Source organism: Apiospora hydei, assembly GCF_038363865.1.
Source record: "Apiospora hydei strain CBS 114990 chromosome Unknown utg000009l_segment0_segment0, whole genome shotgun sequence".
NCBI classification, from domain to species: Eukaryota; Fungi; Ascomycota; class Sordariomycetes; order Amphisphaeriales; family Apiosporaceae; genus Apiospora; species Apiospora hydei.
The window spans coordinates 933,415-958,434 of record NW_027117368.1 but is presented as its reverse complement, the minus strand read 5'-3'; the positions used below and the strand labels follow the sequence as shown (position 1 = coordinate 958,434).

General features: G+C 55.0%; 11 protein-coding genes across 11 annotated transcripts, besides 1 other annotated feature; 5 read left to right on the top strand and 6 right to left on the bottom strand.

Moving 5' to 3' along the window:
* Positions 1-337: 337 nt before the first annotated feature.
* Positions 338-1,939, top strand: PG997_012066 (snRNP assembly factor; the record flags this gene model as incomplete). The annotated part of the gene is made up of 1 exon (XM_066816380.1): positions 338-1,939. One exon carries the CDS (start codon positions 338-340, stop codon positions 1,937-1,939), a length of 1,602 nt encoding a protein of 533 aa, XP_066662072.1.
* Positions 1,940-2,529: 590 nt separating this feature from the next.
* Positions 2,530-3,926, top strand: PG997_012065 (S-adenosyl-L-methionine-dependent methyltransferase; the record flags this gene model as incomplete). Its single annotated transcript, XM_066816379.1, has 6 exons — positions 2,530-2,533; positions 2,600-2,930; positions 3,015-3,092; positions 3,145-3,349; positions 3,404-3,658; positions 3,732-3,926. 6 exons carry the CDS (start codon positions 2,530-2,532, stop codon positions 3,924-3,926), a joined length of 1,068 nt encoding a protein of 355 aa, XP_066662071.1.
* A 246-nt stretch (positions 3,927-4,172) lies between these two features.
* On the bottom strand, positions 4,173-4,397 carry PG997_012064 (uncharacterized protein; the record flags this gene model as incomplete). The annotated part of the gene is made up of 2 exons (XM_066816378.1): positions 4,173-4,238; positions 4,305-4,397. 2 exons carry the CDS (start codon positions 4,395-4,397, stop codon positions 4,173-4,175), a joined length of 159 nt encoding a protein of 52 aa, XP_066662070.1.
* Positions 4,398-5,233: 836 nt separating this feature from the next.
* Positions 5,234-5,317: a sequence feature (Short protein (PG997_012063, KAK8065316.1) was converted to a misc_feature.).
* A 210-nt stretch (positions 5,318-5,527) lies between these two features.
* On the top strand, positions 5,528-7,030 carry PG997_012062 (serine/threonine-protein kinase bur1; the record flags this gene model as incomplete). Its single annotated transcript, XM_066816377.1, has 4 exons — positions 5,528-5,548; positions 5,614-5,716; positions 5,781-6,177; positions 6,229-7,030. 4 exons carry the CDS (start codon positions 5,528-5,530, stop codon positions 7,028-7,030), a joined length of 1,323 nt encoding a protein of 440 aa, XP_066662069.1.
* A 1,233-nt stretch (positions 7,031-8,263) lies between these two features.
* Positions 8,264-9,317, bottom strand: PG997_012061 (uncharacterized protein; the record flags this gene model as incomplete). Its single annotated transcript, XM_066816376.1, has 2 exons — positions 8,264-8,905; positions 9,057-9,317. The coding sequence occupies 2 exons, from the start codon at positions 9,315-9,317 to the stop codon at positions 8,264-8,266; spliced, it is 903 nt and encodes a 300-aa protein (XP_066662068.1).
* Positions 9,318-11,314: 1,997 nt separating this feature from the next.
* PG997_012060 (uncharacterized protein) lies at positions 11,315-12,997 on the top strand (the record flags this gene model as incomplete). Its single annotated transcript, XM_066816375.1, has 4 exons — positions 11,315-11,408; positions 11,503-12,163; positions 12,305-12,893; positions 12,953-12,997. 4 exons carry the CDS (start codon positions 11,315-11,317, stop codon positions 12,995-12,997), a joined length of 1,389 nt encoding a protein of 462 aa, XP_066662067.1.
* A 392-nt stretch (positions 12,998-13,389) lies between these two features.
* Positions 13,390-14,503, bottom strand: PG997_012059 (glycoprotein endopeptidase KAE1; the record flags this gene model as incomplete). The annotated part of the gene is made up of 2 exons (XM_066816374.1): positions 13,390-14,235; positions 14,294-14,503. 2 exons carry the CDS (start codon positions 14,501-14,503, stop codon positions 13,390-13,392), a joined length of 1,056 nt encoding a protein of 351 aa, XP_066662066.1.
* Positions 14,504-17,338: 2,835 nt separating this feature from the next.
* Positions 17,339-19,195, bottom strand: PG997_012058 (uncharacterized protein; the record flags this gene model as incomplete). The annotated part of the gene is made up of 2 exons (XM_066816373.1): positions 17,339-18,955; positions 19,046-19,195. 2 exons carry the CDS (start codon positions 19,193-19,195, stop codon positions 17,339-17,341), a joined length of 1,767 nt encoding a protein of 588 aa, XP_066662065.1.
* A 964-nt stretch (positions 19,196-20,159) lies between these two features.
* PG997_012057 (calcineurin subunit B) lies at positions 20,160-21,000 on the top strand (the record flags this gene model as incomplete). The annotated part of the gene is made up of 4 exons (XM_066816372.1): positions 20,160-20,211; positions 20,272-20,324; positions 20,414-20,822; positions 20,915-21,000. The coding sequence occupies 4 exons, from the start codon at positions 20,160-20,162 to the stop codon at positions 20,923-20,925; spliced, it is 525 nt and encodes a 174-aa protein (XP_066662064.1). The 3' UTR covers positions 20,926-21,000.
* A 624-nt stretch (positions 21,001-21,624) lies between these two features.
* On the bottom strand, positions 21,625-23,484 carry PG997_012056 (uncharacterized protein; the record flags this gene model as incomplete). Its single annotated transcript, XM_066816371.1, has 1 exon — positions 21,625-23,484. One exon carries the CDS (start codon positions 23,482-23,484, stop codon positions 21,625-21,627), a length of 1,860 nt encoding a protein of 619 aa, XP_066662063.1.
* A 411-nt stretch (positions 23,485-23,895) lies between these two features.
* On the bottom strand, positions 23,896-24,987 carry PG997_012055 (uncharacterized protein; the record flags this gene model as incomplete). Its single annotated transcript, XM_066816370.1, has 2 exons — positions 23,896-24,901; positions 24,971-24,987. The coding sequence occupies 2 exons, from the start codon at positions 24,985-24,987 to the stop codon at positions 23,896-23,898; spliced, it is 1,023 nt and encodes a 340-aa protein (XP_066662062.1).
* Between the last annotated feature and the right edge of the window lie 33 nt (positions 24,988-25,020).

The following is a 25,020-nucleotide window of genomic DNA, read 5'->3' as shown; positions in this document are numbered from 1 at the left end:
CCCTTGTAGAAGAATGTGATGTATGAAACTGGCAAGTAAAATAAGCCAGCGATGTTGAAACACCTCCAAGTGCAACCAAGAAAAGCAATGGAATGCTGTACCTGGTATGCTAGATCTACCATGGCTTCATTTTATTTTATTTTTCATCATCCAAAGAGTAGTAGGCATTTACTTACCCGTATTCCTCAAGTATTTTGACTGGGTTCATTGCTATGGTGGTGCAGATAGTTAAGTGGGGTGTTGGAATAGCGAAGCTTGGGATTTATTGAACCGTGAACTTCTTCGGCAGCCTTGCGGTTTTGTAAAACCTCCCAACTTTGCGGCCAACCCCATCAAAATGTCAAAACGTCCCGCTTCCGAGGCCTTGGAGGACACCTCAGGCGTCGCATCGCCTGCGTCGAAGAAGTCCCGCGTAGATGATGGGCCCGCCGATTGGGACATGAACGGCAATGGCGCAACGCCTACCGACCGCGACAACGCGGCAGACGATGACGAGTTCGAGGACGATGATACCCCTATAAAAGCCCCGATCAGGCAAGCGGCGCCGACAGAAGGATACGACGACTTATATCTCGACACGATAGACCGAAACGTCCTCGACTTCGACTTCGAGAAGCTCTGCTCCATCAGCCTGTCGAATATCAACATCTACGCCTGCCTAGTATGCGGCCGTTACTTCCAGGGCCGTGGTCCCAAGTCGCATGCGTACTTCCATGCGCTGGACGAGGGCCACCACGTCTTCATCAACATGGAATCACAAAAGGTGTACGTCCTGCCGGAGGGCTACGAGGTCAAGAGCAAGTCGCTCGACGACATCAAATACGTTTCGGACCCTCGATACACGAAGCAGGAGGTCATGGAGCTGGACCGCAAGCCCAAGTCCGCGTGGACCCTTGGTGGGAAGGAATACACGCCCGGCTACGTGGGAATGAACAACATCAAGGAGAACGACTACCTCAACGTCGTGGTGCAGGCCCTGTCGCACATAACGCCGCTGCGCAACTTCCTGCTGCTCGAGGACGTCTCGGCGCGGTCCGAGCTGGTCAAGCGATGCGCCATCCTCTTCCGCAAGATCTGGAACCCACGCGCGTTCAAGAACCACGTTTCGCCGCACGAGCTGCTCCAGGAGATCTCGCTGCGGTCGAGCAAGCGCTTCACCCTCACAGTCCAGTCCGACCCCGTCGAGTTCTTGTCGTGGTTCTTGAACAACCTGCATCTGGGCCTCGGCGGAAGCAAGACGAAACCGGGGAGCAGCATTATTCAGCGCATCTTCCAGGGCAAGCTCAAGGTCGAGTCACAGACGATTACGGCGAAAGCCGACGCGGGCGATCGTTTACGGTTCGAAGATTCGGCCGAAGTCAAGGTCGACATCAACCGATTCCTCCTGCTTACTCTGGACTTGCCGGCAGCACCTCTGTTCCAGGACGAGTTGGACCGCAACATCATTCCTCAAGTGCCGCTCACGCGGATCTTGTCCAAATACGACGGCAGGACGGCGCAAGAACAGCACGCGCAACGGAAACGGTACCGGCTGATGCACCCGCTCCCGCCATATCTGGTTTTCCACGTGAAGCGCTTCTCGACAAATAAGTTTGTCTCGGAGCGCAACCCGACCATTGTGACGTTCGACGCCCGGAACCTGGACGTGTCCCCATACGTCGAACCCAACCCGGCCGAGCACCCGCCGGGTGAGCCGATCTGGTACGATCTGGTGGCCAACGTGGTGCACGAGGCGATACGCGCCAAAGAGGACGTGGCCGACACGGCGGAGGAGAAGAAGACGTGGAAGGTGCAACTACGCGACAAGGGCCGGGACCAATGGGTCACCTGCCAGGACCTCTTCGTCGAGGACACGCAGCGAGAACTGCTTTACTTGGGAGAGACGTATCTGCAAGTCTGGGAGAGGAGGCGGACGCCCAAGGGTAAAGGCAAGGCGTAAGTTGGCAATATATTACTGGAAAAGGGAGAAACTCCCAAATAGAATGCACGGGTTTCTTGCATCTCTTTGGGGCAGATGCTTGCTTGTAGGAATATTGATTGTGGTGAGGTGCGTGGCCTGTATGATTCCCAGCTGGGGCAATAGCACTCATAGTGTCTCTGGCCACCGACCGAGTCATGTCTTCTGCTTATAGCTCTATACCAATGCTTGGCACAAACAATATCGTGAACGCCGTCAATGATGGTGGGCTAGCATGTACAGTAGAAGAAGGGGTTAGCCAGGTACGTTACACGTTTGACTAGTGGTATGCATGCTTCACGCTATGACACCGACGTACATGCCTTCACCCACTCTAATGAAACGCACCATGGCTTTGAAAGCTACATACGTCGTTGATCAACATCGCGGCAGGCAATTCTTTTCTCTCTTCAAAGTAATACGTAGAGCCAAGAGATCTTCCCATCTAAACTTGAACACATCCACCTTGTGACATTCGAACGAACATTACCAATTAGCTGTCCACAAAGGTACCTACTCTTACAAGCCATAGTAATCTCACAACACCGTGTAACACACCACAACCATAAAACATGGGTAAGCCGCCTTATTATATAAATGAAAGCTCAACGACAGACTCATTCATCTAACGTTTCTACCCAGACTACCTCCCGCTCGACGCCATCCTCGACCGCGGCGTCCTGCCGCACTTTGTGATCCGGCGGGGCATCCGGATGCAGCTGGCGCAGCGCCTCGCCGAGATCGCGACCGAGTCGCAGGCGGCGGCGTGCGAGCGCAGGATGGGCTACCTGGAGCTGCTGCGCACGGCGGCCCATCGCGGTCGAGACCGCGGCCGCCAACGAGCAGCACTACGAGGTCGGCACGGGCGTGCTCGAGTGCATGCTGGGCCCGCGCATGAAGTACAGCGCTTGTCTGTACGAGAAGGGCTCGGAGTCGTTGGGGATGGCGGAGGTGGCGATGTTGAGGAGTTATTGTGAGTTCTTTTTTTTCTTTTTTTCTTCTTTTTTTGTGTGTGTGTGCTTTTCTGTTGTTTCTGTCTATCTATTGGGAGAGGAAGAGTTGGGAAGCTGACTGTGTATCGGGATTCAGTGGACAAGGCTCAGCTTAAAGATGGCATGAGTATTCTGGACTTGGGGTAAGTGTTTCATGACAAGGTGACTAGTTATATGCTAATTGCATATCTGTAGTTGCGGCTGGGGCTCGGGCGCGCTCTACTACGCTGAGATGTTGCCAAAGAGCAAGGTCACGGCCTTCTCCAACTCTAAGACGCAGAAAGAGTATATCGACGCCCAGGCCAAGGAGAAGGGCCTCAAGAACCTGACCGTCATCACGGGTGACGTTGCCGACTACGAGTTCAAGAAGGAGAGCTTCGACAGAGTCGTCTCCATCGAGGTAGGCGGACCCGTAATGAGCTTGATATAACAGACGTCAACTAACACTGTCCAGATGTTTGAGCATATGAAGAACTACGAGCTGCTGATGGCAAAGTGTTCGAGAGCGCTGAAGCCCGGGGGTAAGCTCTTCGTGCACATCTTTGCCCACAAAGATACGCCCTACGACTTTGAGAGCGGGTGGATGACGACACACTTCTTCACGGGCGGCACGATGCCGTCGGCCGACCTGCTGCTCTATTTCCAGAGGGACCTCAACATTGAGAAGCAGTGGTGGGTGAACGGAATGCACTACTCAAAGACCTGCGAGGTAAGCTACACCCTACACCCCAAACATACACACCCTCCAAGGACCGGGGCTGATTCTGATACTCCTTCTTTAGCACTGGTTGGCCAACATGTGGGCCAACAAGAAGAAGCTGTGGCCGCACCTGGTTGAGACGTACGGCGAGGACAAGGCCACCACTTGGTGGAACAGATGGCAGATCTTCTACATGGCATGCTCGGAGCTGTTCGCGTATGAGGGCGGAGATACGTGGGGGGTGAACCACTATCTATTCGAGAAGCCCAAGGCATGAAGTAGATAACGCCGTGGGTAGTATGTAACACATGTATACACAGAGGCGCAATGGAGATCGCCTAGACAGATCCTATTCTCCCTCAATTGACGACTGGACCCTTCTGGGTCGTATTTCATGTATTTGCCGTATTGCTCGTGTTTGCTTGATGCTGAGTCTTGAATCGATTGTCTTGTATTCGGATACTCGATGCTCTATAGCCCCCTCTCGTCGCCCAATCGTGTGCTCTTGGTACAAATTGGTGCTCTAGTGGTCCCAAGGGTGCTTCCAGCCCATCAGAACGGGACCATCCTTCTTCGCCCGGTACATCAACTGAGGTCGCAGATAATATTAGCATGAGGCTTCTTGGTTGAAACGGAGCGCAATTGGCGGTCTTACGAAGAACCACATGCTGGCGCCGAGACCAGTAGCAGCGAACCGGTAGATGCCCGGAACGTGAGGCTTAATAGGACCGCCGGGACCGCCTGCCATTGTGACTGTATTCTGCGCGCACCCACTATAGTCAGTATAGGTTCGAGTCCGTAGAAGCGTAGAGGGTTTGCCGTACGGGGTGTTGCGGTGTGGGAGGTTTCGTATGGTAGAGAGGTGTTGCGTCGCCGACGAGTTCAATTGAGGTTCTCTCAAGTCAACGACTGGACTGGACTGGAGCTTTGGTGATTGAAGCCGTGCACGGACGTCAACGCAGCGGCAACTGGGCGGACGGGCCAGAAAGACGGGCGTCGGGGTTAAGAAATTCAAGGCCAAGCAACTTGAAGCAAGGATGCAGGCGCGCCAGAATCAAGCTAGAGCCACTGCAAGGCAGGTAGGATTTGATCGATAAGGGAAGTGCAACTCGCCTATCGACGGCCGACTCGCGCGCTGGAGCCACTGAAGCAACCGCCTGCAGTCGCCGTGCAGTGTCCACTGGCCAGCCCTGCTATTCTGCTATTGAACCGACCTTTCCAAAGTTATTCCAACAATGGAATCACCATCACCATTCACCTTCGCAGCTTGAGCACAATAACCACCTAACCATCGCTCCAAATCCTCAGCTGTTCCTCCCCTCTTTCTCTTCTCCGCGGTCAACGTGACAGTGCCTTCTTAAATGTTGGCCATTCTTTTGCCAGTTGAGATGACAGCTTCATTGTTTTCCCAGTCGCAAACATCTTGATCAGACGGACCAGTTGTTTCCTTCCGATCTATCCTCCTCCTCCCATTGTCCTCCAGCTACCTGCCACCACGACTTTCTCGCCGACCATTGTCGCGTCGCAACCTTCTTCGAAGTGCTCCGAGGCAAACATACAGAATTACGCGAGCACCGGGGAAGAATGTCTTCCAGCGGCAATGGCGCGCCGCCGCTCTCGCCAGTGTCTTTCGCAAAGCAGCACCAGCGGGCCCGGACAGCTATGTAGGATGTTCTAGGATAACAGACTACGAGCTGCTGGGCAAGCTCGGCGAGGGTACCTTTGGGTAAGTTTGCGCGCGCTTCCTTTGCTGGATTCCCCCAATGCTCAAGACATCGCCAATGGTTCCGATACTAATGCGAATTCCTCCGCGCAGTGAGGTCCACAAGGCGAGATCGAAGAAGACGGGCAGTCTGGTTGCTCTCAAAAAAGATCATCATGCATAACGAGAAGGATGGCGTCAGTAACCAATTTTGCGACGAGAAGGAATTTCCCAATGGCTGATCGCTGACTATGTGCGCTAGTTTCCCATCACTGCTCTTCGTGAAATCAAGCTTCTCAAGTTGCTATCGCATCGAAACGTCCTGAGCCTCGAGGATATGGCGGTTGAACACCACAGCAAGGCTAGTAAGTTATACGCGTTCAAGCCCTGCGGCGCGCCCAGCGTGAGCTAACACGACACCTTCCTCAGCGGATAAGAGAAAGCGACCCATCATGTACATGGTGACACCCTACATGGACCACGATCTCTCAGGCTTGCTTGACAACCCCTCGGTCACCTTCACCGTTCCGCAGATCAAGTGCTATCTAAAGCAGCTGCTCCAGGGCTTGCAGTACCTCCACGAGGCCCATATTCTACACCGAGACATGAAGGCAGCCAATCTTCTGATTAACAACAAGGGCGTCCTCCAGATCGCCGATTTCGGTCTTGCCAGACACTACGATGGAAACACGCCTCAGCCCGGTGGTGGTGGTGGAGAGTCGAAGCGAGAATACACTGCTCTGGTCGTGACGAGATGGTATCGGCCTCCCGAATTGCTGATGCATCTCAGAAAGTATACCACTGCTATCGACCTATGGGGTGTCGGGTGAGTCTCCCCTCGATGTTTCCCAAGTTCATATTCTGACCGCCAGTACAGCTGTGTTTTTGGGGAGATGCTAGTTGGTAAACCCATTTTAGCCGGAGAAAGCGACACCCATCAACTCGTGATCATATTCGATTTGGTAGGATCTCCTACGGAACAGACGATGCCAGGCTGGAAACAGTTGCCGGGAGGTCAGAACTTGCAGCCTCCCCCTACCCCAGGTAACCTTATGCAACGGTTCCGCCAACACGGGCCACTGGCTGTTTCGCTACTCAAGGAACTTCTCAAGCTGGATTGGCGGGGCCGAATCAACGCCGTCGACGCTCTACAACATCCATATTTCACCACTGCACCTCTTCCCGCTCAACCTGGCGAGATACCCACATATGAGGATAGCCACGAGCTGGATCGTAGGAAGTACCAGGACCGTAAGGCAGCTTTACCGCCTGCTCCCAAGGGAGGCGCTGTGGGTGATGGCGGGTTCCATGGCAACCATCAAAGTTTCAGCAGTGGCGACGGATATGGACCACCGGGTGGTCGTGCGAACGGTGGCCGCCACCCCCTAATCAGAACAGCGGACACCGCAATGGACCTCCAGAAAGAAGACAAGCTGCGTGGAGAGGAGGAGACGGGGACCGGCACCGAGACCGAGATCGGGATCGGGACCATCCACTCCCTGATACTCGGCTGCCGCCTAGGCTGCCGCCGCCTGAGAATGGCTGGGATGTCCATAGTGATAGAGATCATCGTGATCGAGCGCCTGTGCCTCATCGACGAGCTCCTCCGCCGAGCAGACCCGATGTCGACACATATATTCCCAGTCATAGAATGGGGGAAGAGACGAGCGGCCACCTAGAGACGGCCGAGACTACCGTCCTCCGCGAGATGACCGGCGGCGGCGCGACGATTACGACGATCGCCGGCTTCCGGAGTGGGACCGTGACCGCATACGAGATTATGATGACCGGAGCCGGGCGAGTAGGACTCGTAGTAGGAGTCGATCTCCCCGCGACAGGGACCGGGATGTGTACCGCCGATAGGATGGTGTTCCGCATCCCCGACGGGCCGATGATCCGCAATACCGACACAATGGTGGTCCTTATTACCGATAGGATGGTGATGCGCCTGACTCACTGCACAGCCACCAACGTCACGAACAGAGCAATCGTGAAAGAGAAAACAAGAATGGCGTGAAAAACGCAGGGAGTTGCGCCACAATCACCAACAGGATAGGCCTCACAGTCGCACGGAGGAAAGGAACCAGAGCTACAAAGAGAGGAGGCGTGAAGAATTCAAGGAGGCGAGGCGTCGGAAACGCCAAGAGGAGCGGGAAAATGCATCTTATGATTCTTTTCGCCCAGGGGACAGTAGTCGGACAGTCACACCGGATCCCCAACCACATCCGCAATCACCTGCGCAGGGTGCCAATTGGAAGAGGAATCAAAAGTTTTACGCCAGGAGAAGGGCTCGAAGACAACAGAGGGCGAGCGAAAGTCAATCTCACGATACACCAAACCCAGGGACCAATAATCAACCAGCCTCGCATGATCCGCAAGACCTCGGGGACGCCATGAAACGAATACTTACCTTGGGCTGAGCAGAGAGAAGGAGGTCCCCTATTATACTCTACTAAAATACCTTCTTCCGGCGTTTGAAGAATGGCCTGCTTCTAAGCTGGGTGACAATTTTGTCCAGACCAGCAGCGGCGATGGATCAATGGATAGCCAGCGAGCCAACATATGTTTTAGGTTAGCAAGAGAAGCGAAATAGTGAACTTCGGATCATAATAGTCTCGATGCCAGTTTTCGGCGCAGAAGAAAAAAGTGCATTAAATTTGAATCTTGCCATCGCTCTCTTGGTTCCATGATGATGATTACCCAGTTTCCCCATCCCAGTAAACTCCGTGCATGCTACGTTTGAATCAATGTAAAAGCAATGATCCCCTAATCCTATCTTACTGCCCACCCAGACAAATCAAAACCACCTCGGCCTGCGCCGTCATCGAGTCTATGCTTGGTATGTTGTTGTTACAAGCGCTTTCTGACCCACTCTGTTCGCTCATGCTTTTTGCCCACACCAAACTTCATTATTACAGGGAATCGCTCTCGCTGCTCTCCTCATGGATCGTCTGGGCGAGCAGGCTTCTAATAGACCCGCCCCGGCGCGACCCAGCGCTGGACTTCATGTTGCTGCTCAGCGAGCGCCAGTCGCGTCGGTACATGTCGTTGCCCCCAAAGCTGAGGACGGGCGAAGTAGATGGGTTCTGAACCCCTCCTCCTCGCCTCCGCGACGATGATGCCGTCGTCGGGATGTTGAAGGCGCTCTCGCTGGAGGTGGTGGTAGTAGTAGTACCGCCCAGGTCGGCGAAGCGGCCCCCGGCCCCCGTAGAGCTGCCGGCTAGACTCTCGCCGTCGCCGTCGTTGCCTTCGACGTAGCAGTAATCGTCCCGTTTGATGCTGTCGTCGTCATTGAAGAAACCGCCGTCCAGGTCGTCGTCGTATTCTGGCGGCGGCGGCTGCTGTGGGCCGCCACCGAACCCGTTCTGGATTGGGAAGCGCCGCTGCTGGGGTTGGGGTTGGAAGGGCTGCTGCTGCTGCTGTTCTTCTTCTAACACCTTTTGCTGCTGACGCAACTGCTGCGACGGGTGCACACTAAGCAACATGGCGACGAACCGCGATATGAAATGGATCGCGAACGCGGCAACCAGGCCGACGATGATGGCGCAAGTAAACTATGGGGTGGTCAGTCTCACGTGATCCCGCGTCAAGAAGCTACGAGGCAACTCGCTATCTGAGTTGGGAATACTTACGAAGTTGAAAAAGCTATCGATCATCACTTTAGCAATCGGTCTTAAGGCCCGGGAGTATTGCATGATGACATACCTTGAGTCCAGAGAGGAAGTTTACCACCATCAGCGTCGCGCGCGAGACGACACTCCAGCTAAACCACAGCGGCGACAGCAGCACGGACAGGACCCGCGAGATGACAGCGTACACATAGTAGGCGGGATAGCGCAGCGGGACCGTAGCCCAGTAGATGGCAGCGCCCAGGTAGCCAAACATGGTGAGCGAGCCTGAGTAGAGCCGGACCACGACCGCAGGCACCCCCTGCGCGGCGGACTGGAGCGCCTTTAAGTACTCCATCTTCTCCTCTCGCTTTTGTCTCTTCCTCTCCTATAGGCGGTTCATGAGCGACGGCGCTTGGGTGGTAAAGAGTCTATATGGGCGGCATATGAGGGAGTGAGAGCGAGAATCCTCTCTTTGTCAAAGCTAAAAGGGAAAAAAGCCCGGATTTGAGACAATTCGAGCCAAATCGTCGAGGCTAAGGTAATGAATGGATGGATAGATATATCCAGATCTGATGGTCGTTGCTCAACTTGCGATATCAATGGGGAAACCTTCGTGAGGTTCAAGACATCGCTCAGTGAAGTTCAAGCAAGTAACATCATTGGTGGTTGTACTGTACCCGTCGCTGCTGTAACGAAATGGGACTCGAGGTACATTGATTGCCTTTGAGCCTGCCTGCAGGTGATTTGCCAGTCGCCGTCGGAGTCGCAGCCCCCTACCTCCCGTTTGCCGGAGGTATGTACAAGGGTCAACGACGTATTTACTTTAAGCTTGAAAGGGAAAGGGCAAATTGGAAATGATGGTCCGACCCACTTTACTTTATTTTGGGCGGTGGGGCAGCAGCCGGACAGACATCATCAAATCAAGTACTAGTACAGGTGGAATAATCAGTGATGGATGGAGTTGATCAATTGGATGGTTGATGGATGGATGGGTCAATGCCGGTGGCCATGAATGATGATGTCTATCTGCATGCCGGATACCTACGGGGCACCACTGACAGTGAGACAAGGAGATAAGGATGGCAACGGCCAGATTCAAAAAGCAAAGGTTCAAATACCCGGTGGCATGACTCTTCCTGTCCCAAGCCGTTCTACCACCAGCACTACATAGCACTCAAGGAAATACTAGGTATCAACAGGAAGATGCATTTCGCTGCATGCATTGTGTTGATCAAGGGCGGCTGTTACGATCATTACCTAATTCCAGCACGCTGTTTTGCTTAGCCCCGACGTCACTGCAAGACGTCGAACCCAGCACCAGCAACCTTTACCCGCTGCTTGGCTTCGTTCTGTCCCCTTCTCAGCCCCCTGTCTGCCTGTTAGAGGCTGGAACTGGCTGGATTAACTGGACCGGCCGGGCTGTCGAGCTCAGACCATGCATCAGTAATACCCCTCCACACTGGATGGATGGATGGGCCACTGGCTGACTGGGCTCTCTCTTCTCCGGGTCAAAGGCGCGCGCGATCGTTCATTCAACGCAAAGTACGTAGCAACAGAAACAAAGTGGGCAGCTGCAGCAGGCATTCGAAGCTGGGAGCTGGCGGGTTAAAGTTTACCTTCTTTGAACTTCCGTCGCCTGCAATCCGTTCCGTCTATTCCTTCCCGGACCTCCCTCCCACTCCACGCTGCCACGAGTCTCTGAGCCTCTGAGTCTCTGCCCGCCTGCCATTTCTTCTCTCATCTCTGTCGAAACCCGCATCATCCATTACCGCCTACCCGTTACAATTACCTAACGGGAAAGACACAGCGTCGGCCGCCGAAGCTGTCCATACCCAATCACCAGCCTGCATCTGGAACCCGTTCGGTCTAGAGCTTGGGGGAGAAGGAAGAAAGAGGATCAACGTTGCTCTGAACGGTTACACCGTTTGGTTTATCCTCGAATCGTTGAATCCCGCCTGGGCTTTTTGGTCTCATGACCCCAAAACTGCCCGCCGTCTTGCCATCCTGCTAAGCTCCACTGGGTCACTTGATGCACACGCCATGAATCAACGTTGAACGCACACCAAGCACAGCGAAGCGCAACAAGGAAGTGCAAAGGAAGGAAAAAAAAGCAACACCCAGACCGCTGCCACGTTTTCGCAACAGTCCCCGCAGCATTTGTTCTTCTTTTTCGACCAGGGCTGATCCTCCCTCTCCGTATTGCCCACCTGGGATCTGGCCATCTGTGTCTTTTTTGCCCCCCAACAATCTGGGCACGGTACAAGCTCAGCTGAGCTCAGCTTCGACCCCGTTCCCTCGTAGGTCCGGTTGGGGCAGGGTCTATCCCGCCTCTACCTCCCCCACGCCTATACCATGGGCAACACACCTTCGACCTCGTCGAAGCCTGACACCCCCACACAGCATCACCACCACACACCTTCCCGGGACGGACAAGCACAGGGCCATGGTGTTGCTGCCGCGCCCTTGATCCCCCACGGCCAAGGCAAAAGGAACCTAAGCACCAGGAACCCAAGCACCTGATATCTAGCTACCAGCACCAGCACAGATCGGCGGCCTCGTCACCCGAGGCCAGCGTAGTCCAGGCACAGGGTTCCACGATTGGTCCCCCCGAGGCGCACACTCTAGACCGCTGTCCACTTTCAGTCAATCCTCCCCGTCCTGTAGCCCGCAGACTTCCACTGCTCCCACTTCCCGGTCCTCAGTCCCCAAGTCGAAGCAGGTTGAAATTGAGGATAGCGCTCTCAAGAATGAGCCGTCCAAACCGGTTGCCGTCCCCACAGCCATACCAACCCACGAATCTTCTTCCATCCGCTCCACTTCCTTGTACGAAGACTCCCTCCAGGGGCCAGCGTCCAGCAGCGTTCAGGAGCTGTCCTACCAGATGAATCGCCCGCCGCGACTTCCTCTCCCTATTGAGGAGGAGGTACATACGCCTGGATCGCCCATCATTGCTCCCACGGATATAGGAGAACCCATCGACGACAGTGTCACTGAACTAGATAAGGATGCCAAGGAGGCTGATTTGCAGCGCAAGAGCTCCGCCGTAAGCAATGCTACAGACGAAGAGGACGCCGAAGAGTTGAGGGTCGACAAGACAAGGCCGACGGTGCCCACGCGGGTGGAATGGCTGCAGGGTGGGCAGAAAGTTTATGTGACGGGTACGCCCTTCCAATGGAGCCGGAAGCAGCGATTATTTCCTGCGTAAGTATATTCTGTTGTGACTATGCAAACAGTCTCGTCTGAAGAGTCGTTTTATCCCAAGCCCGGCCTATTTGCGATGAGCATGAAGCTCACTTCAGACAAACCCTTGAGATGGAGTACATGACACTGACAATTCTACAGCAAGGACCGCGAGGGTGTTCTGGAGGCTGTCATCCCAGTATTCCCTGGAACTCACCATATCAAGTTCTTAGTGGACGGCTCCATGGAGACCTCGATCCATCTACCGACCACTGTCGACTTTGGCAACAACCTGGTGAACTATATCGAAGTAAGTGGGGAGGCCGCAGCCACCCGTACATTCGATGGTGGTGCTACTCCCCCCAGAGATGCCGAGGAAGCCGCGGCGCTACCATCACGACCCGGTTCGCAGGACAAGCTCACGGACGCGGAAAATGTGCATCACAAACGGACACTCAGCATACCGCCGCCCGAGGTGTTCTCGGAGCGCCTGCCCAAGTACCTGGCCGACTTTGACCAGCCCGAGGACTCGAGGCCGTACCAGCTATCCGTTGCGGCCCTCGACAAACTCCCCACGCCACTTTCTCTGCCCAGTTTCTTGACAAAGCCGATTATGAATAACCACACTCTGATCAAGGACGATAATAGCGTCCTGAACATGCCCAACCATACTGTGCTCAACCATCTTGCCACAAGCAGTATCAAGAATAATGTTCTTGCTGTTTCGGCAACGACAAGGTATAGGAGTAAGGTGAGTTTCAACTGCCCCTAACCCGCGGTTAAGATGGCTTTCGCTGACACCTAAGAAAGTATGTGACAACGATAGTGTACAAGCCGACGTCGGATGATAGCTAGCTGCCAGCCGAGCTGCCTGTCACGGCGATCCAAGCGAGAAGTGTGTAATGGGCGGGAGCGGGGAGCGGACCCCCAGTAACTATGATAATGATTGGCTATACATGCATGATAGGGGTAATTGGCAAAAGCTGTCTACAGACTTACATCTTGGTAGGGAGGAATGAGTAGGGAGGAATGACATGCGCAGCCATCTTGGCCAATGGGAACCCAGGTGTCGCAAAGAGGGGATAATCTTTGGCAGATGGTGTCTGAGAGATAGCTGAATAATAAACCCGGCAGGCCGACTTTTGAGCAGGAGACTGCCCAGCTCAATAATTGATCCTGTAAAAGACCGCCAAAATGTGCTACTCTGAATGTGATGTGGCATTTTACTTGTTTGTATTTCTTCTATTCTAGTCGGACCTCCACTTGATATGTACTTCATCGGTTCTAAAGCGTTGCGTGCATGTGCTATCCTCAAAGGGCGTCCGGAACCCTGTCTCCCACGCTAACAAACCCGCCAGGCCGATCATGATGCCGTTGTCGATACAGAAGCGCTCGTCCGTGGCATAGACGCTGCCGCCGCGGTCGCGGGCCATCAAGCCCATCATCTCCTGCAGGCGCTCGTTGCAGCCGACGCCGCCGACGACCAAGACCTGCTTGCTGCCGACGTGGGCCATGGCGCGCTCGGTGATCTCGACGAGCATGGCGAAGACGGTCTCCTGCAGCGTGAAGCAGAGGTCCTCGGGCGTGATGCGCTCCTCACCCTCCTTCAGGGAGCCCCCGCTCGCGAGGAGCGCGTCCTGTTTGCGCATCTGCGCGGCCAGCAGGTCGGCGGCGCCCAGGATGCCGCTGAAGCTGCAGTCCATGCCCTTGACGGCGTAGGGGAGATCCAACAGCACGGGCTCGCGCTCGGTGGCGCCGTCGGGCTCGAAAAAGGCCTTCTTGGCGAGCTGCTCGACGTTGTAGCCGGGGAAGGGGTCGTTGGGGATGGCGAGGGTGCGGGCGAAGCGGTCGATGCAGTTGCCGACGGCGATGTCGAGGGTCTCGCCGAAGATGCGGTAGCGCTGCTCGGCGTAGGCGATGACCTGGGTGTTGCCGCCGCTGACGTAGAGGACGACGGGGTTGTCGGCGCCGGTGATGACGCGGCCCATCTCGATGTGGCCGACGCAGTGGTTGACGCCGACGAGGTCGAGGCCCCAGAGCAGAGACAGGGTGCGCGCGGCGACGGCGACGCTGGTGAGGGGGGGCGCCCATGCCTGGGCCCCGCGTGTAGCAGATGCAGGCGAGGTCCCGGGGCGAGGCGAGGCCGGCGACGCGCAGGGCTTCGCGCGCGACGGAGACGAAGTGCGCGCGGTGGTGCGCCGCCGTGTCTTTGGGCAGGAAGCCCGTCCCCGGCGGGGAGACGAAGGTGTGCCGGATGTTGGAGAGGATCTTGGTCTTGTTGGTCGCGGGGTCGTGCGAGATGACGCCGATGCCGAGCTTGTTGGCGCTGCCTTCGCAGCCGAGGGCGTAGAGGGGCGCCATGGTCGCGATGGGATGGGGGCGAGGGCGGTGTAGGGAAGAAGGGTCGTCGGTCGGTTTTTGGTCTGGGATGTGTCGGCTTATTGTCAGTCGATATCTCGAGGTATGCGGCGCGAGATCTTGACAAGGTGGGGCAGGGGTCTCTCTCTTTCTCGGCGGGTGCGTATGGAGGGCGAGCTTCGAGAATGTCCTTGACCGCCCGGTGTGGCCAATGACTCGGACGAGAAAGGCTGTTGTATATTGTTCAACTATGCAATATGATTATTGACCCCCTTTTACGTTTTGGCGACAGGTTTCCAGGGAGGTGGTTGGTCGACCGGTCGCATACAGCGGTACTGGATGGGTGCTGCTTGTAAGTGAACCTGAAGGCAAATATCCAGGATCTTCACCCCGCACCGGGATGCTCGATGCGCTTTTTCTTAGGACTCACCAGATATTTTTCGACCTGGCAAAAATTGCAAATGAGAGGCCGTGCTGGTGCGTATCCTTCAGTCTGTTGTCACTTGCGATATCACCGCAAAACCTTGCCTGTATCACCCTTGGTCGATCTCACGGAGCGTATAGCATCAAAAGTCTGCCCCGATGGGATGCAGTCATTGGTGGGGTCGAGTCCCCGATCAAGACTGCCATGGGCAAAGACCAGATGATGGCTGGCTGACATAAGGTGTTTGTTGCATACTGCTACTGCTACTCTCCATGCTACTCTATTGGGTGGCACGAGGGCCATGTCTCGGCGAAGTCTCTGCAAAGGCCGAGTCGCAGCCAAAGAAGACCTTGCCGGTACTTCATTTTTGCTTCCAGGGACCCTTTTTTCCCAGCACTTTTCGTTGCCTTATGTGGGGGCCCACCTGGCTGGGGACCTGGTGACGGTTGACGGACACCAGCACCAACACCAGACGACCCTCTCTGCCTCTCTCTGTACCGTGTACGAGAGCAGCAGTTGAAGGCCGTCGCAAGCGCCGCTAGTGCCCACTCCACTCTTTCCCTTGTCCGAAAGAGAGAACTGCATGTAGGAAATATACCCGCCTCTCGACCATATTCTTCTCTCTGTGTGTGTGTCGCACTGCTTTTCCCCGGATCTCCTCACTTCCTGCTGCTCCGAGGCTCCCTTTCTGCTGTATTCCTGCTGTCGAGATTGTCTCCTGTCTCCCCCTCAAGGGCCACCCTTTTCTTGTCCTCAAACCAAGCTGGAAATTTCCCAAGACCGAGTCACCCCAGCTGCAAAGCAAGCAAGTAAGCCGACCTCTCTCTTCTTTGCTCCGACTGAAGGTCCTTCTCCCCTCCGAGCTTCTTGCTGACCATTCACAGCAGACCGGATACATTCTTCCAGTCGATCACTCCAGCTACGATGCCTTCCTCGCCCTATAATACGTTTCCATGTGTCCCCTCGGCGTGTTCGAACATTGGCGCACGTCTCAGCTTGACTCGTCGCAGATCGTAAATTAACCGCCCCTACCTGACGGATATCACCACCACCAGAGCTACCAAGGACCGGAACAACACAATTTCGGGAGGCAGGCTTTCTGTGTCCTACAAAAAGTATTGCATTGAATTGCAATATCTGTCCATGATTTGTATATCACCCGATTTTTTCTCAATCCGGCGGCTGCTTTTTTTCTCTCGCGGCCGCCGCTTACATGCCATCAGCTTAGTCACTTGACAGCATAGAAAGAGGGCCGCCCCCGTCTGCCGCGCATTTGCCCCGGCATACGCCTCACTTTCACCACTCCAACAACAAGTTGCCCTCACCACTCCTCCCCTTCCACTGCCCTCGTGAATTCTACAAGTCAAACTTGAGAATACTCGGCCATGCCCTCTCCCTCTCTTCCGTTCGTCCAAGACTTGGGAAAAGAAAAGGGCTGACCGTTCCACGGACCGCCTGCCTGAGCAAAAGCGGAGCACCTCGGGAAACTTTGTTCCAACTGACTTCCCTCACCCCTGGACTTCGGGTTAGTTCGACCTTCACGAACCGGATACTAAACGGATATTAAACTCCAATGCCGTTTCCTCCTAGCTTAGGGCGTGGCGCAGAACCTCATCAGTTCTGGCGGCTTTTTGCTGACATTTGGCCGACATGAGCACCCTGCCGACCCCATCACCCTCCTTGCGCAGATCGCAACTTTGTTGTTATACGCAACGAAGAAGTTGCAACGCACCGCTGCGGCCTGCTGCTTCTGGACCGACGCGAGTTGCAATCATCTGCAATGTGCTGCGTTCCGGACATTTGCTTGGGCCAGAATTGGCTTTCTTGCTAGGTCTGGGGGATCGCAACAAAGCACTCGGCATTCCTCCATCGAACCACGGCGCACAACACACACACGTGGGATCGATGGGCATCCTCGAGCAGACCGATTGCGCCGCCCTTCTCGATTATGTCCGCTTCCGCTCCCGCCTACTGCCTCGACAAGCCAAGTCTTTCACCTGTTCACGCGGACATCACAGAAGATTACGAAAACACGAGTTTGCGAGGCTTATCAAGATTTTTATTCATCATCCGTCGTGGCCTCAAACCACCAAATCAATGAGCTTCAACAGGCCTTCCAACTCCTTGCTATGCATGCCGGCCTCGTCGTCAGTTTGTTAATCATACAGCAAATCTGCTATCCAGCTCCAACGCCGTCATCCGTTCCACCGTTGAGCCACGCCGAACCTTCTTGTCCAGCGATGGCAACGATGCATTAAAATCTTTTTTTATGTACAGTTCTCTAAGCGACCCTCCCGAGACATCCGCGGATGACAACAAAAGAAGAAGAGGGGATGGGTATCAAAAGCGACCTCGCTAGGGGTCATGGAAAAGAATCGCTCGGTGGGCAGCGGCTTCTTCGCAGCATGACCTCTTCAAGACGTGTGCTGGGACTGCTGTGGTATTGGCGGCAGTTGAGCCTGCTGTTTTGACGCCTGCTGAGATGGCGATTGCTGCACCTGCAGTTGACCATGTCCAGCGACCGGAGTTGACCCTGGTTGCGGCGCCGGTAGTGCCGCACGAGCGTTAGGCGTTGTTTGCGCAGCTAGGCTCCCGTCCTGGCCAGGCCGGTAGCTCCGCATGATGTTCAGTGGGATGCCCGCACGGAACTTCATGGGTCGCGTGTCGAATGCGTCCATGTGGTACACCGGTTGTTCGTCATCACTATCATCTTCATCATACGCAAACCGATCATTCCGAAAAATGTCTTCTGAGTCACTCGGGGGACTAGCAAGGCGACCAACGTTGCGACGATCTATCCAAAGACGACCATTTCTGCCTATGCGGCGGCGATATCCGGGCATAGGCTGCTCTGCTTCTGGCGACAAGCCACGGAATAAGAACGGAGTAGATGGAGCCTTGGCAGCAAGAGCAGCAGCTTCAGTTGGTTCATCATCCAACTCCATTGATTCAGAGGCACTAGCTGGTGGAGTCGGGAGGAATTGGGCTTTCGCGGGTCGGAAGCTGGATTCTTCGACCTCCTGGGGAGGAGAGAGGGGCTTCTCCGTGAGATCGACATATCTCGCGTTCCATACGCGATGCGTCTCAGCTTTAGTAGCAATATCGCGTAAGAACTCCTCGAGTCGCTCCTTCTGCTTATCCTCAAGCTGGACAAGTTCCTGCTCAGCTGGCCGGCCTTCAGGGCGCACAGCCAGGCGGAGTTGAGTAGGCGCGGTCTTGGCGGGCTGGGACTCGACAGGAGCCTTGCGCTTGACAGGCTTGGTGTTATACAAGTCCTCGTCGCCCTCCTTGATACCGAGACGGACTTTCTTTTCCTTGAGTTTCGCGCGATGCTCGAAGAGAAGCCGCTCGGTACTGAGCATTTCTCTCTTCATTAGTTCACGTTGATGGGCCATGAGGATCAGTTGTCGACCATCCTCAAGCTCTCTACGCAGCTTCTTCAACTTGTCGGCGACCATAGCGTCACGTTGCCTCGTCTTCCTAGTCTGGCGAACCTCGCGACGGCGGAAACAGACGTACGGGTCCATATCGTCATGATCCTGCTGGCCAGGAGTCTCGAACTTGAGGGAGGGATGAAGGGACCTGTTGCCATCACTTTGGCGCCGGGCCTTCCAGTGGTCATACACCGCCTGCGCATGAGTCTTAAGCTTGCTAATAGGTGAGTGTGCCATCTGTGACGCCATGACTTCGTATGAAACTGTTGTGTTGTCTACCGCAGCAAACGGCGCTTGCTCCGAGGTTGTGCGCTCAAACAGCTCCATGATACGTTCGAAATCATCTTCGGATAGTTTGGACGACCTCTTCTGATTGTAATTCTTGAGGAACTCATCGTCCTCCGTGGTCATGTCATAGAGACAACTTAATGTCTCCTCGACCGTATCTGACGACTTAATGTAGCCGCGGGGCTCTACAAAAGGACGCGAGTATAAATCCTCGTACTTGACCTCCTCGCTGACCTGAGGGGGTGGTACGGGGATCTCATTGTCAGTGCTCTGGCCTGCACCTTTGAGTGCAGCTTGTAAGTGGATTTCCTATTGAGTTGAGAGTTAGCGATGAGATATCCAATATCAAAGTGGTCCGTGCACCAGGCAGATTTTGATGGGCGTATGACTGCAACTTACGTCTTCTTCGCCAGCGTCCACGCCGGTCGCGATCTTTGCTTCTGTGGTAAGGGAATCATATTCGCTCGCATCTATTTGGCCCTCGAGCAAGACGGTTAAAATGGTCTTGGGCGAGAGCTTTTTAATGCGCATGGCTCTTGAGGACGACATGGTGGCGGTACGGGAGGCGGGAACGAGCCCAAAAGTTGGCCGAAAGAGCCCTAAAAAGCTCGAAGAATTAAAACTCAAGTCATTTAATGATGAAAATACAGGTTTGATTGATGGATGAGCGTGTTTGTCGATGCTTTGTTGATGATTATTGCGCTGCCTGTTCCATTGACGTTGGCCGGAATTGCTGCTGGCAAATTTTCACCTTGGCTACTGCAATAAGCAGTCGCAACGCGGAAAACAGCGCTAACCGAATGTCGTAGTCCAAGTTCGATAGCCAGATAATCGCGATAAGGCGCAATCCGTATCAGCCACTCCCTTGGAGGTTGCCTCTAATTATCTGATGGTTGTACATGCCAAACAACTTGATGAGCGCATTTCGTCATCGTTAGAACGAAACAACAATCGCATTCAATTTATTAGATCCATTGAATAAAGACAAAGACTCCCAAACTCCAAGTGTTTCTTGCTCTTATGAATCTATCCCCAGGATTGCCACTTGCATGCTGTATGCATCTAAGCGGATAGTTGTAACTAGGCTGAGGATCGGAGCTTTGTTCCATGGACCCCGACCGACCCAAATCCAGGGGACCAAGGAAGGCGGGAGGGAGCTTTGGAAGCCCCTTAGAAGGAAGCCCCGCGCTCAGCCAATATCAAAGTGGGTGGTGGCACTCTGTCCGACTGCTCTCAGCCTTACTTCTTCTATAGCAGGTGCAAGTTACGGTACGCTACATCGAACCTCGCTCTCTCTCCCAAACAAAAACGAAAGAGGTGCAACCCGCGAGCCTGACAACGACAATCCCAACACTACGGCGCCCTCTTCCCATCAACCAAGCAATCGCTACCCCCGTATTTCTGCGCAATAGTATTATATCGCCAAGGCATTGCATTGCGTTATCGAAGACTTTCGGGTCGGCGTCTAATTCCACAAACGAGCGGCACCCCCTGAGGGGCAGGATCGACGAAGATGGGCAACACCACGAGTGCAGTCATGGACAACATTGTCCAAGGGTCAAACTGTACGAGGGCATGGATCACTCGAGAGTAAAAGCAATTGCGCTAATCGCAGCAATACACAGTCGACCGAGAGGAAGTAGACAGACTCCGGAAGAGATTCATGAAGTTGGACAAGGTACGCCGATATTGGCCCCCATCCTACACACACACATAGACGCCAGCGCCCAAGAGACTGACTTGGTATGGTTTCTTCCTCCTCTCTAGGACAACTCTGGCACCATCGAGCGCGACGAATTCCTGTCGCTGCCCCAAATCTCGTCGAATCCGCTTGCCACGCGCATGATTGCCATTTTCGACGAGGACGGCGGCGGCGACGTCGACTTCCAGGAGTTCGTGTCGGGGCTGAGCGCCTTCACGAGCAACGCCAACAAGGAGCAGAAGCTGCGCTTCGCCTTCAAGGTCTACGACATTGACCGCGACGGCTACATCAGCAACGGCGAGCTCTTCATCGTCCTCAAGATGATGGTCGGCTCCAACCTCAAGGACCAGCAGCTGCAGCAGATTGTCGACAAGACCATCATGGAGGCCGACCTCGACAAGGACGGCAAGATCAGCTTCGAGGAGTTCACCAAGATGGTGGAGAACACGGATGTGAGCATGAGCATGACTTTGGGTAAGTCCATGACCCTCTTTTGTGGTCTTGGTGGTGGTGATCTACTGCTACGATTAAACGTTGCTTCATTTACTAATATTGGGTGCGAACAGATCAGTTCTAGATACCGGCCTAGATATACATACACGGAGCAAGAAATCCGTTTTAATGAATCACGAATTTCCACAAGACAAGGAAGGCAAAGACGCCTTTTTTTCTTCTTCTTTTCCTTTTGTCGATGCCTTGATCGTGATTACGGAATTTGAAGATCTATTTCTGATGTCCACTGACATGGAGGTTACTGCCTCTCGTGGATACATGGTGGTAAGCTCCCCTGGCATCATTTTGTATCGAATGTACCCTGAATCACCGACCAAGCCTGTTGCAACTACAGGTCGGTTCAGGCTCGGTCGAAGATTGCTAGCACATGCGCTGCTAACTAGCCTTTAACCAGATGCACTTGGTCTTCGAATTCTTTGTCATTTTCGCATGTCGTACATACTCAAGTCGTATATTTCTCTCGAAGCTTGGTTTCTATGAAGTATCAACTTACCGCGGTTCCGCGAGACGCTTTGAGCGGCCGCCACAGATCCTGGACATGCCGTTAGGTGAGGAGGATTTGAGCTCACTTTAACAAATATTACGTCTTTGAACTGGGCCAGCTCACTACCTGATAGACGGGCCAACTGCACCGGGCTCATTGGGCCCAGCATTGCTAGACCTTATCCGATTCGGGATTGGAGTTTTCAGCGGGATTGATATCGCCGCTGTCTTTACCGTTGCTACCTGGCTAGGGGCCACCATCTTCGCCCTTCTCGCTATTCTATTCGTTACCGTCCACCCCATCCTCTTCGTCCTCTTCGCCCTCTTCGTCCCCGTCCTCGTCTTCGTCGTCCTCGTCGTCTTCGTCTTCCTCATCCTCGTCCTCGTCGTCCTCTTCGTCCTCTTTGCTCTCGTCCTCTTTGCCCTCGTCTTCGCCGCCCTCGTCTTCACCGCCCTCGTCTTCGTCGTCATCTCGTTCGCGAGGAAGAGGTTCTAAACCATAATCGCCAAGCAAATATCGTATAGGGAAGAAGTCAGGTGGTAGTGTGTGGAGGCCCAGTTTCTGGTAATACTCGGCCTGAGGGGCGAGACCAACATCTCTCAGCAAGTCGTAAACCGAGTATGGCTTTCCACGCCGACCGTATAAAAGCAATGTGGCGTTGACGATTGTGTTAAGTCCAGGAGGCATCTCGTTCATTTGCCACGAAGTGGCCGAGTTCGGGTCGAGATGCTCCAGTTTCTGCATGATTGGGTTGAGGCCCTCATGAAAAGGGGTGTTTACACAGAAGCTGCACAGCCCTGTCGCCACGCTAATCCAGTTGACTATAGCGTCTGGCGACATTGTGCCGCAGTGCTGGCGGAACTCAACCGTTTTCTTGACCACTGGGGTGTCCACCAGATTGCGGAAATTGTAAGCCGGCCTGTAAAAATACGAGTGTTTCTCGGGGTCTAGATACACTGTACTCAAGCAGTCGTACAATTCGTCCAGCGTCCGCGTCTGCCTGATGCGGGCGACGCCGAAAGCATTGGCTCGCTGGTGGCCAAGCCACTGCTGGGTCAATTCATGGGCTTTGTATGAAACCAAGGGGCGAAGGTATGGTGGCATTATGCGGCTGACATCCGAAGAACCAGTGTCAATATCAGTATGCGTCGTGAGTTGAGGGTCGTCTGGCCCCGCTGCCCGCTGCTTCCTCTTTGCTTTCCTTGCGGCTTTTTTGTCCAGATTGGCCATCAAGGAGATGGGCCTCGCGCCAGGCGCCCATGCAGTCAGTGGCCCGCACCAGACGGGATGCAGTTGGTCGAGGCGCGGCGTGGCGGCATAGAGCAGCGCGGTGATTGACTGGAGCTCTGAGAAGGAGAAACCGCGAGCACCACGCCCGACGTGGACATGGAACATCATGGAGCTGTTGACGAGGATCCGGTACTCGGACTGGAGGAGGTTCACGACGTACCGGACCAGTTCGAGGGATTCCTTGGAGTAGTAAAGTACGGGTGAGGTGACTTCCATCTTGGCCCACCTGTACTCTGGGGTATTTATTTCGTCTACGCTTTCGTCAGTGTTCACGTCCCAGCAGCCGTAGTGGAGCCCCGGGGGCTCCTCGTCGTCTTCCCCGATGCCGAGACGGGCTCGTGCCGCCTGAGCGCTATCCTCCCTCGTCCGCGCAGTCTCGTCGTCGTTGGAGTCGCTGACGGCCGGGATATTGTGGTCCCTTAAAAGCCTGGCCATACGGTAACGAATGTGCACAAACTCGGGTGGATCATTCATATCTTTGCCATACCGTGTTTGGAGTGCGAATTCGCGAGCTAGGAACGCGTCAGCGTCAGCTCTGATCTCTTCAGCGGTTCGCGCCGGTTTATCGCGAATCCCCGCCGCCACAGCCCCCGCCTCACCCGCCGCGACCATTTCTGGGTGATTCACCATCATATAGTGTATTCCGTGGATCGCATGTGGGTGTTTTGTATTGACAAAGTCGGGATGCTTGTCGCCGATGTAGGCGTTGCGCCCGTCTTCCGGGTGCGGGTCCGGTGCGCCCTCGGGCAGGTATGCGACGACGAACTCCATCTCGATGCCGAAGGTGAGCAGGGAGCTGCGCCCGTCTGTGGACGCGGACGGCGACGAGGAAGAAGAAGAAGACGCCATTGTGAGTAGGCAGATGTGTGGCGCGGTAAATATCAAACTAGGGATTCTACTGCTTCGTTGCTCGTTGACAGCAAGATCGAGTCGTGATTTGGTCCAAAACCTCTTCGTTCAGTAGTTCCATTCATCCAGAAGACTATTTGCGATATTTAAGTAAGCAAATAAACCAACTGCCCATATCCTTTGTTGTAAATAATCAAAATAAGAAACATGGTCATTGTTTTGTTACATACGCTTTGTGTGCCAAAGTGAAAAAGGGGTATTGTTATTGACGACCAGTCTGCATGGTTTCCCCCGGGGACTCTCTTACGACTTACGAGAGGCAGAGGCAACGTTTCCTCGGCCAAGATGCATGCTGGACCAGCAGGTCAGATGCTTGTCGTTAAGAAGGGCCTGAGGAACGAATAAACGCTATCAGATGTTGGCAGTCACACCAGGCTCAATCTTCTCCAGCACCTCTAGCAGCTCCGCAAAGACCCGCCTCTGCACATTCGCGCCGTCCGGGCTGCGGACGAAGCGGCTGGGCTCCCAGACCTTGCAGTCGGACAGGTACTTGCCGTGGGTGTCTTCCGGCGCGGTCGCGGCGGCCACGAGGTTGCGCGAGCCCATCTCCGCCGTGCGCGCGAACAGGCGCATGCTGATGTACAGGACCCACGTGGCAGGCCAGGGCGCGTGCCGGAACAGCTCCGAGCGGCAGAGGCCCGGGTTGAGGGTGTTGAGGATGACGCGGGGCTGCTTCTTGGCGGTGGACTCGGACTCGGGCTCGGACTCGCCGCCGTCCAGCGCCTTGGCGAGCGCGCGCGTGAGGAGGAGCTGCAGCAGTTTGGTGTCGCCGTAGCGCGAGAGCATGTCCGCGTCGCCGCGCAGCGCCTCCAGGACGGCGGGGCTATCGCGGCAGCGGAAGTTGGCCACGGCGTGCGCGTCAGACGATACGACGGTCAGGTGCGGCGCCGTGTTGAAGCGGGCCGCGGTGCGGCGCAGCGCGGGGAGGAGCAGCAGGGCCAGGAGGAAGGTCGAGAGGACGTTGACGGTGAGCGTCTCCTCGTAGCCCTCGCGCTCGGCGAAGCGGGTGTGCAGCACGCTCGCGTTCGCGAGCAGGACGTCGAGGCGGCCGAGCTGCTCGTCGGCGCGGCGGCAGAAGTCCCGGACGCTCCCGAACGAGGCCAGGTCCAGGGGCCAGACTTCGACGGCGCCCTGGCGGTTGGGGGTGGACGACTCGATGTCGGCTTTTGCGGCGTCGCCCTTTTCGGTGTTGCGGCAGGCGAGGATGACTTTGGCCGCGTTCAGGCGCGTGAAGTGCCGGGCGGCTTCGAGGCCGAGGCCGACGTTGCCGCCGGTCACGATGACGACTTTGTCTGTGCAGTCTGTGGCGGGATATGGCAGGGGCGTCCACTGCGAGACAACGAATTGGAAGGGTGAACTAAGCCGTGTTAGCTAACAGTATAAAGACCAAGTCACAGCAAGCGAACAGTAGTAGGTAGGCACTTACAGTTCAAAGAGAGGCATATTATCAGCCAGTGAGAAAAAAAACAGCTACCC